Source organism: Puntigrus tetrazona, chromosome 3, assembly GCF_018831695.1.
Source record: "Puntigrus tetrazona isolate hp1 chromosome 3, ASM1883169v1, whole genome shotgun sequence".
Taxonomy (NCBI): domain Eukaryota; kingdom Metazoa; phylum Chordata; class Actinopteri; order Cypriniformes; family Cyprinidae; genus Puntigrus; species Puntigrus tetrazona.
In genome coordinates this window covers 1,691,274-1,701,828 of record NC_056701.1, presented here as the reverse complement: position 1 = coordinate 1,701,828, position 10,555 = coordinate 1,691,274, and the positions used below count along the sequence as shown (strand labels likewise).

Here is a 10,555-nt window from a genome sequence, read left to right as displayed (position 1 = left end):
GTGTTGTGTTGAAACTACTTGCATCTAAAAACCTCTTACACCGAGACGATCTTGTAGAAAGTCAACTCTGTTACCACAATATCAAAATACGAAACTGAATTGATTACGGATATCTCACTGATTATTTAAAGGTCTTTTAATGATGGTTTCACGTGCTCTTAGCATTTAAGCCAACAAGTGTATTTGGCAAAAAAAAAAAGTCCAACGGATAATTATGCTACTTTTCAGTTTTGTTACTCTATGAAATATTTTCTCCAAAAAAAAAAAAAAAAATTAGGTTATTGCTTAATACCTCAAACATTAAGAAATTGATATATATACATATATATATATATATATATATATACATATACATATATATACACACACATACATATACACATATACAAACATATTTTATTTTTAGGCATGCATAGGTAAAACATTATCTCAGTTTCAAATGTTTCAATGACAATTTCTCTAATGACGCAAAAAAGATTTTTCCAGTTATGATTTATTTTTTCTGCACATTGTCTAATTTGTCCGTAATGATACCATAAAGACATCCGTTTTTTCATTAAAAGTAGAAAAAGGAAATAATTTGTGTTAGACAAGCACTGAATGGCGTGTGTGTGTGTGTGTGTGTGTGTGTGTGTGTATACACACAATTAAAGTTGTATTTCTTCTACAGAATCAATTGTGGCAGGTATAAAAGGAAATCTATTTGATCCTAACACTAAATCTATATAAACTTCAAGTAGACCTGACAGGTGCGTTCTTATGAAGATTATGTACACATTTTAAAATTACCAAAAAAGAGGGGCAAACAAGATCATATAAAGGCAGATTTAAACTTGCTTTGTTTCCAATAGAAATACAATGACTTAAAAACTTATTAGCTTATATAAACAGCTTATCTGTGTACTAAGGTCGTGACCCGGAGATTAATTCCCAGCCGCTGGGGTTTATTCAGCTGCGTGAGAACACGGCTATAACCTCAGCTCAGATTGACCGCTTTAGGTTAGAGTTGAAAAACAAAAAGGACCTGCTGAGATTCAAAATAATAATAAAAAAAGGCTATACTTTGATCTTGAGATCTTATTGGATAATAAAGCAAAATCTGTCTGGTGTCAAAACGGTTGAAGTTAAAAATCACATTGAATTCAAAAGAAACAAAGAGCTGGAATTGCGTTACAAACCTGAAAGACTTTTATTAACCTTGTTGATAAAACAAGGTGTTCTTTTGCTTCGTATCACATTTCAACATCACAATTTCCAAAGTGAGACGTTTTAGACCGATTCCCAAAAGACAGGATAGATAGACAAAATAACTAAAGGATCTTTGCATTGGTGTGCATTTAAGGGTCAATAATACTGATACTCTGAAGATATTTGGGGGTTGAACATTAAGGATGATACGAGGTTTATACACCATGCTTTGGGATGTGGAAAAGTTTGTCAAACTATATAAAAAGGACATCTTCAAGAGCATCAAAGCAAAAACTACTAATGCTAAATTGAAATGACTCCAGTAGAAGGTACAATACACATTCAGCACTTTGTTAAACACATTTTATTAGTCATTTCATCTTGCATATATATTTATATTCATATAGTTATTTCTGAAAAAATAACTTCAGCACGTAAGAAACTAAACAAAGGTCTTGAACATAAGAAATATATACATATTCGTGTCGTCGTATATATCTCTTAATTTGCTTTATAAATGCTGTAGAGAACTCTTTTGAAAAAACACACACGAAAAAATATAGAAAAATTGTAAATAAATTACAAACGAATGTAAAAATACACCCAGTCATAGCATTTATAGAGAAATCTAAACCCCGCCCACCCCAAATGAAACCAATGGAAACAACCGAATATTCATGAAGCTGACGTTCACAATTCAAATGTCGAGGAAGGACGTCACAAGAAGTACAGTCTCACCCAAACATGTTAGAAAGTTCTTCGTTTTTTTTTAATACAATCTTTAAACTACATTACCAAGCAATAGTTCAGTCATAATTGGCCATTAAAGGGCGAGTAAAGGACCTTTAGCATCTAGCATATAGTGTTTATTGTTTATTGTGAGGCATTACGGGAGTTTCCATAGGCCCCGTGCGTAAAGTGCAGCGCAGCTGGATGGGGCGGTACGCTGAGGGGGAAGTGATGTCATAACAGAAGCCAGCATTGGCTCCTACCTTCGAGAAGATACTAGAACGCCAGCCTCCATCCCAGCGCAATCAAACGCTTCACAAAACACAGCCACTGCAGTCGGAATATATGAGGTAACATTCAGAGTCCTAGAGCGGAGAAAACAAAGTGCAATTTTCACTGTAGCATCTCTTGCAAACCACCATTTACAACCTCTGGAAGGTAAGAATGAAGCATTAAATTCAACGTGGGCCTCTGTGACAGAAAGCTAATCTGTGCATCTCCGTGCCGGTGACCTCCCGTACCTTCAAAGAGACTAATCAAAACCTCCAACCAGTACCTTCAAGCACTTCTGACCAGGAACACAATCAGTCATTCGGTCCGCTCGCCGCCGATGTCTGAATTACTAGATCTGCCGGAATGAAAATATACAACATCGATTCCCAATCGGACTCATTAGAAACGGGTATAATCTCTGGCTGGTTTTATCAGGATTTGGCTCAGTGTGTTCAAACTCAAAAGGAGAGAATCCTAAAGCTAATCCAAAACACCAGACATGAGCTGCCTCTTAATCATCAGCTCAAGAGACCCATGTCGGTTCAGAGAACAGGTCATAACATTACCATTAATCCTCAGTTATGACAACTGAGGTGCGTCTAAATTGTTAACGTGGCTGTAATCTCCAGAGCGTCGCGTTTCTGAACATCAACACTATCCCAAAAATCCCTTTTAGGCATCTACAACCTTCTCTAAGAATATTAGCTTTTTTTCCCCAGAATCAATTTTAAAAAGTAGCATTAACTAAAGATTACGGAGGAGACAAACATCGGGGCGATAAAGTGACTCATCACTGAAAACGACAAACAAAACACCTGTGCAACAGGAGGCTGGTTACTCCAAGAGATAGTCAATTCATAAAAAAATATACATCATGAAACGAGAAACAAATGAACGGAAAAATAATCACAATTAATACTCTATTAGTAGTCATAATACTCTCGATTTATCATGGTGTGATAACAGTGATTAATGGAGGGAGGAAAAATGTCCTCAAGGAAAATGTTTCAGCATTGGGATGTCTTCAACTCTGAGACTTTAGTTGGCCAACACCACAGGTTGGAAGGCCTGGCCAGAATACTGCAGGTTGTATCCAAGTCCTTCCACGAACGGAGGTTTATCCATGAAGGAAATTCCACTGTTGCCTCCAATGATTCCCACAGCCTGACCTGGTTGTGGACTGGAGAACGGATCGAAGGAGGTGTGTGGGTGTGGAGCCTGGAATGGCGCCATTGGCGGACCTTCTGCGTCAAAGTAGAGGGGCCTCTGGGAAGCGGGAAACACAAACTCTTTGGCATTAGGAGACAGTTGGCTTGGGATGGGTCCAGCTAGAGAGTGCATGGAGAGGGAGAGGGCTTTGTGCTTGATCAGGCCTGGTGGGGAGATGGTGCTGGGGGAGCGCGTGATCATCCTCTGTTGCGGAGCCGGGGCGCCGCCAGAACCGGAAGCAACTCCGGGGTTGCCACACTTCTTCATCTTGGTGGAGCCAAATTTGGTGGCGGCAAAGCTGGCTGTGGTGAAGGTGATCGGCTGAGGGGCGGGCCGGGGGTTCGGAGTGGAGTACAAGAGACCGGCGCTTGGAGGCGAGGGGGTGGATGTATTGGAGGAATGAGCACTGGGATTGGTGGGAGTGCTGGGAGTGGCATAACCGAAGAGTACCGGGCAAGATGAGGTAGAAAGAGGAGTTGGCGAACTGGAGAGTGAGGGTAGCATGACTGGCGACACCTGGCCACCGATCGGTATGAACACCTGAGCCTCTGGGTTAAAGCCCAGACTCTTGACGTCCTCAAACTCCACGTCTCCTTTGAGGGAAACATCTGACCTTTCGGCGTCTGCGCCTAAACCTGGTGGATCCTCCGTGTACAGGACTTTCACGGCACCCTTCTCCCCGATCTGGTAAGACACTTCGTAGGGGTCGATCCAAATGCTGAGCTCGGGGGGAACATTGGCACGGACCTCTTCGGTGTCCAGACCGCTTCTCCTGGCTGCCAGCTCCACCACAGGGTCCCTGGGAGCTCCCAGATGGAGGCAGCGGAAGGCAGAACCACGTAAAGGAGCCTCAGGGTACCAGTGCCCTTCGAAGCGGGACACTAGGATACGCTCCAACTCCTCACCGAACAGATCCGCCCTACGGCGCGGGAGCTTGTTGTACAAGTAGGACACGATGAAGTTCAACGCAACCTTCACCTCCAGATGCATGATGAGTTTGATTATGTCTTGAAAGCTCCTTCGGTTAGACTTACAACAGTCCTAACATCTCTTGCGAACATCAAGGTGAAAGTCTTTAGTCTTAGTCTTAAGCATCAGTTTAAAAGCAAGGGCCTCCGATTTTGAATTGTCGCTCGGAAATTGCTTAAAAGCGATTGTCAGAGACCAGCTGATTTTTAAAAATCTTCACCCTGAAGCACTGACGTATGAAGACAGCAACTCTCCGGGATCCAGTTTCCCCAAAGCCTCTAGAAAGACAAAGACAGACGAGTTAAACAGAATATTAATGCTTAATTCATCAGCTGTCAGCGTGCATGTTTGTTAGTTTCAGCAGATGCTGAGGCCAAGGTACCAATCCATGATTATCTTTGTGAAATCCCTCTTCTGTCCCTCTGGCTAAGCACTTAGGATTACACGTGCTAAGAGAGGGAAATTTACCACCAAATGCGCTTGGTCCACTCACACCGGCCCACAATGCTAAAAGGATATATACTCCGTTACACTAACCCAGTGAATAGTCTAACATCTTTAACCATCACCTACACTAGATGTAATATATTCTACCTAATTTAGCCACGGATCATATCTGTGCATTTCGAGGTTTAAACCATCCGAGGGGAAACCCTTCAAAACAGTGGATAAAATGGTGCTGTTGACAACAGGAGTGAAAAACTACACCTCCCGGCATGCACCACGCCGCCGCCTTTGACGTCATCAGCACGCGTGTGAATGTTGATGTGACGCCTCCGCATTTTCAAAACACTGATAAGCCGAGTTAAAACCCGTTTTATAAACGCACCGCCCTCGTTATATTTCTAATAGAGGCGGCGAGTTGCAGCACATACGAGGACAGTCCTAACACGGATTGCGATTTAAACGCGTTAGATATCGCGCTCCCACACAGCCGTTCCGATAAATCACCAATATCAGCGATGATATTTAATCATGCAGCCATTTAGAAATTTAAAACGCGGTTTAGATGCATGGACACAGATGTTAAGTCATCTGGCATTTTCCTCGTGCAATCATCTTATTTACAACGCGTGAATAATATCCAGTAATAAACCCAAAACAGAATCTCTATATGTGATTACACGATGTCATTTAATGCGCGATTATTAAATACTGCTACGTGGTTAAAGAAAGGCTACACGACTCGTTGAGTGATCTTTAAAAAGTCACATCATGCATTCAATGTCACTCAATGTCAGAGTTTGATCAAATGCCAGAACACGAAACATCTCTGCGACAGACACAAAGCAGTGTTTATTCTGTTGCCAATCGATCACACGCCACCCTGGTTGTTTGTTTACAGATCGACGTTATAGCCCTGAACGAAACCACATCTGCTTCATGGAAACGAAACAGCTCAAAACCCTGAACTCGTACTGAACAACTGAACCAAACACAACGACGACGGTGCTGCGTGACAACTGAAACGACTAAAGCAGATGCTAGAAGTTGTTGTTCGTGCTGGGGGTTCCCTCAAAGAAACTTCGTCCTTTGAAGAAAGCGACTTCGAGAAGAACCAGAGAGGTTTCACTCAAAAGCCTGACATTATAATTCGCGCCGCACTGTTTTGGAACAGTATTGGAACAGCGTGTTCCATGAAGTCATCGGTGACCCTCGGGTGTGAAAGGAGCTTATAAACGTCCAGCGGGTCTGCCGCACGCTGACAGCACGTAAATAATCAGCTTTTGCGAGCCTTTGGCCCGTTTCAGTCATCTCAGCGCGCCATTAAAGCCAAGGGCATCTGTGCAAACGCGCATTCGTCCACGGCTTCAACGGCGCTGCATGCAAATAGTATCAATTAGCGCTATATTATTGCATCTTCGAATTTGTTACTTTATGGCAAACTAAAACGGACGACAACTTGACACAAGATACAAAACAACGTAAATCTAGTTAACAATAACACAATTATCCGCTAAAGCGGTTGGTAATTTAAACAAACAAATCAACTACTCACTGTTTCAAAGCTCGCGTGTCTGTCCCGTGCTTTATATCCGTTAATCGCTCAGAAGCGTTCGTGCTTGTGGCGCCGAAAAAGCCCTTCGCAGAGAAAAGCACTTGTTTTTCTTAATCGTGTTTAATTTTATGTGTAACTCATAGCGTGACGTGTCCACGCTCCCGCACGCGCCCGTGGAAACTTCACTGTTTGACAACCTCGCGCATTTATACCGCGGCGCTCCGCCCTGCGCCACGACGCGTTTTCAGCCGGAACTACTTACTGATTAGATCTTGCGCAATAACCCACCCAGATGGACAAGTTTGCTCAAAAAAATTCCTCGATTTTTGATTTGAGCAATGTTTAGTACTGCAGTGTGTCTCAGCGACCGTACAGTCCGCAAAGTTAAAAACACGCCTATCTGTTTTGTACGAGCCCCGGAGGCGTTCATTCCCGAGGCAGGTGCGCGCTGGCTTCGCGTCGTCTCTATTTGATTTGGCGAAATAATGTTTTCGAACGCGAGGCTGTGAGACGGAAGGCTAAAAATAAAAGATGTCATAGCAACAATGCAGCCATTGGCCGAGAGAGGCGAGGAGCGGGCGGCCATTGGGCGAGAGAAGGGTCCACTCGGCGGGGGGCGTGGTGACGTAGCATCAGCGCGTAACAAAGGGCATGACGGGAATTGGAGTTTCTAAACAACATAACGAGCTTTAAAGTGAAAGACGTGTGATTTGAGAAGCAAATTAAATGGAAAGTTGCCTAAACACCAACCACGAATAGTAGAGGCGGAAGAAAATGATCTTGTTAAAGTCTTGTTGGGGAATAATTCCCCATCAGACTTTAGATTCGATTAATGGAATTAAACCTACTTTAATGATGATGTGTGTGTGTGTGTGTGTGTGGTGAAAGATCAAGACTAGTGAGGACATTTGACTGGTTACAAAGGCGTATAAATCAGCCAAAGGTTGGTTTCTTCACACTTTCTGTGAAGTGTATGTCAAGGATTAGTGGATGGAAAACATGGTAACCTGCTAGAAAATCAATGGAAGTCTATGCAATGTCCTTACTGAGATAACAAAACAAGTGTGTGTGTGTGTGTGTGTTGTTCTACGTTTTTTAAGGGGAAAGAAAATGTTAAATATGATTATGACTCATGTTTTTGGTTTTTAAATAAAGAATTACTTAGAATTTAACAGCATGGCTTTAACATACATACCAGCTGCTTGCACAAATGATATTTAACCCTACCAACGTCTCATAATTCTCATTATTAGAGAACGTGTGTATTAAATACATTTCTATTTTTTATATGAATATATAGATGTGTAATTTCAAAATGTACGCACACACACACACACATTACACAAACAAAAGCGTTTATATTGGATTTATTTCTGAAAGCTAATGTTAATGCTCCTCCGACCGTGCAAAATATTGTTTGAGGAACTTCTGTGTCTTCTCTCTGCTTTATATTCATATCTGAACTTCTAAACGAGTTTCTGATTGAACAAAGAGCAGCGTTTCTGACAGATTAAACATCACGAGCTAAAAGCATCACCAATAAAACATTAGAAACATAAAACTTAAGTGCTTTTAAGGCGGTTCGTGCATTTTCCCATTTAACCTCATTTTAACCATTTTGTTTAACTTGTAGCCCACTAAACACATATACATATATATACACACATATATTTTTTTTTTTTACAAATATATGAAAATAAAATGACAGAAGCTAAATCGCAGCCTAGTCTAATTAAAATTAAAACACAAAAATGCGATATTTATCATTTATGATTAACACCTCAAACAGAAACAAACCAACATCAGGCCAAAAATTCAAAGGTAAGTCACAGACGTGAAACTATTTTGAAAGTTTCTGTTTACCGCAGAAACGCCGTCGCCTGACGTCAGTGCCGTAAAGCGCCAGCCACTGTCGTGAAGCGGATCGTGCGCGGCAGTTGTCACGCCGTGCGCTCAACTCGTGAAAGATTCGTGGTTATTAATAGCGTAAATGAATAAACAGGAGCGCAAAAAACACACAAGCCGTCGGAGGACCGAGAGGTAATACGAAACATATCCACTGAGCAACTAACAGAAGGCGGTCCGGTCCGGAGGATGTTTGTTCTGGTGGAGATGGTGGACACGGTCCGGATTCCGCCTTGGAGTTTCCACCGACACCTGAACGACGCGATCGCCGAGGAGCTCAACAAGAAACTCGCCAACAAGGCGAGCATCTCACACACACACACACACACACACACACACACACACACACACCCGATACTCACGTGTGTGAGGTGAGTCTGAACCGTGTCCGTCCGCAGGTGGTGTTTAACGTGGGTTTGTGCGTCTGTCTGCACGACATCACTCAGCTGGAGGACTCGTACATCTTCCCCGGGGACGGAGCGTCTCACACTAAAGGTGCTCGCGCCGCGCCGCGCTGAACGCGTCCCCGCGGCCGCCTCGGACTCATCCTCATCCTCTCTCTTCTCCTGCAGTGCACTTCCGGTACGTGGTCTTCCGCCCGTTCCTCGACGAGATTCTGGTGGGGAAGATTAAAGGCTGCAGTGCTGAAGGTGTTCACGGTAAGAGACGAAGAACACGAGTCTGCCTCTTTAAGAGTTCTTCACTGCTGCCGTCAGTGTCATTCATTAAAAGTGAACCTAGTTCAGGCTGTTAAAACAATTAGTTCAATTAAATCCACACACACACAGAATGATACAATTTTAGATCTAAATTATACTCCAAAACATTTTAATTCTGCTAGTTGTTATGTGTGTGTGTGCATATATATATATATATATATATATATATATATATATATATATATATATATATATATATATATATATATATATATATATACATACACACACACACATATACACACACACATATACACACACACATATACACACACACACACAAACACACACACATATACACACACACATATACACACACACACATATACACACACACACATATATATACACACACATATACACACACACATACGCAAACACACACACACATATATACACACACACATATATACACACACACACATATATAATACACACACATATACACACACACATACGCAAACACACACACACATATACACACACACACACACATATACGCAAACACACACACACACATATATACAAACACACACACACACATATATACACACACACACACACATATACGCAAACACACACACACACACACATATATATACACACACACATATTGGTATTCATCGCCGAGCCTTTATTCCAGTAAATTAAGAGCATTAGAACTTTCTTCGTTGGTTTAATTAACGCTAACGAGTTCTCGTGTTTTGTTCCACAGTGAGTCTCGGATTGTTCGACGACATCGTAATCCCGCCGGAGTCGCTGCAGCAGCCGGCCAAATTGTATCCTGAACGGCATTAGCACGACACCGTTAGCTAGCTCCCAGCGCGTTAGCGGCGCCACGTACCCAGCATGCTCTGCTCCTTGACGGCCGGCGCAGCGACGAGGCGGAGCAGGTGTGGGTGTGGGAGTACGAGACGGACGAGGGCGCTCACGACCTCTACATGGACCAGGGCGAGGAGATCCGCTTCCGGGTGGTGGACGAGGTCTTCATCGACACGTCGCCCTCGGGCCCCGGCGCGGAGAAGGAGGGGCCCAGCGCCGCCGCAGCGCCCCCCGCGGAACCGGAGGACAAACAGGCTCCGTACACGCTCGTAGTGAGATTTAACACACCCTTAAATGAAGCGACGGTTACCATGGAGCCGGTTCCGCCCACCGTTTGTCTTTAAAGTATCGCACGCTGATGATTCGCGCACGCTAACGTCGCAAACGTCTGTCGTTTTTTTTCTCCCGCAGGGATCTGTGAGCGAACCGGGTCTGGGTCTTCTGTCTTGGTGGAACAGTTAACGGTCCGCTGCGACGACTTCTCAGACTCTGCGGACCAATCAGCGAGCGGCTGGTGGCGGCCAATCACAGACGCTTCACGAAAGAGCCGTTTATAACGATTTGTTGCGTTCGATTCCCTAAGGAGTTTAATTTATCGATAAATGCTCGTCTCTTTTCCAACACGGACTTGAATATTTTCGTGCGACGGCGTGTGCGCGTGTGGTTTTTGGTTTTCTCGACGACATTAAAAATGGAATAAATAAAAAATGGTGTCGTTTATTTCGCATTATATTTAGTTGGC

General features: G+C 43.1%; 2 protein-coding genes across 5 annotated transcripts; one reads left to right on the top strand and one right to left on the bottom strand.

The window, feature by feature from the left end:
• Positions 1-1,165: 1,165 nt before the first annotated feature.
• On the bottom strand, positions 1,166-8,773 carry LOC122330144 (protein Tob2). 3 transcript variants are annotated; one of them, XM_043227003.1, is made up of 2 exons: positions 8,635-8,773; positions 1,166-4,646 (listed from the first exon to the last, which is right to left on the bottom strand). In XM_043227003.1, the coding sequence occupies exon 2, from the start codon at positions 4,387-4,389 to the stop codon at positions 3,229-3,231; it is 1,161 nt and encodes a 386-aa protein (XP_043082938.1). In that variant the 5' UTR covers positions 4,390-4,646; positions 8,635-8,773; the 3' UTR covers positions 1,166-3,228. The 3 variants fall into 3 exon arrangements, with proteins under 3 accessions (XP_043082938.1, XP_043082947.1, XP_043082931.1); XM_043227012.1 differs by lacking the exon at positions 8,635-8,773 and adding an exon at positions 6,630-6,844; XM_043226996.1 differs by lacking the exon at positions 8,635-8,773 and adding an exon at positions 6,368-6,607.
• On the top strand, positions 7,777-10,510 carry polr3h (polymerase (RNA) III (DNA directed) polypeptide H). Of its 2 annotated transcripts, XM_043227468.1 has the most exons (6): positions 8,191-8,572; positions 8,671-8,767; positions 8,845-8,931; positions 9,707-9,770; positions 9,869-10,085; positions 10,225-10,510. In XM_043227468.1, exons 1-6 carry the CDS (start codon positions 8,462-8,464, stop codon positions 10,273-10,275), a joined length of 627 nt encoding a protein of 208 aa, XP_043083403.1. In that variant the 5' UTR covers positions 8,191-8,461; the 3' UTR covers positions 10,276-10,510. The 2 variants fall into 2 exon arrangements, with proteins under 2 accessions (XP_043083399.1, XP_043083403.1); XM_043227464.1 differs by having other exon boundaries at positions 7,777-8,572; positions 9,869-10,510.
• Positions 10,511-10,555: the final 45 nt, after the last annotated feature.

What these genes read in the sequence shown, in the direction of transcription:
- LOC122330144 (XM_043227003.1), bottom strand. Translation starts at nt 4,389, where the DNA reads ATGCATCTGGAGGTGAAGGTTGCGTTGAACTTCATCGTGTCCTACTTG.
- polr3h (XM_043227464.1), top strand. Translation starts at nt 8,462, where the DNA reads ATGTTTGTTCTGGTGGAGATGGTGGACACGGTCCGGATTCCGCCTTGG. An exon ending in CGGAGCGTCTCACACTAAAG is followed by an intron (nt 8,768 to 8,844) that starts GTGCTCGCGCCG and finishes CTTCTCCTGCAG; the next exon opens with TGCACTTCCGGTACGTGGTC. An exon ending in CAGTGCTGAAGGTGTTCACG is followed by an intron (nt 8,932 to 9,706) that starts GTAAGAGACGAA and finishes TTTGTTCCACAG; the next exon opens with TGAGTCTCGGATTGTTCGAC.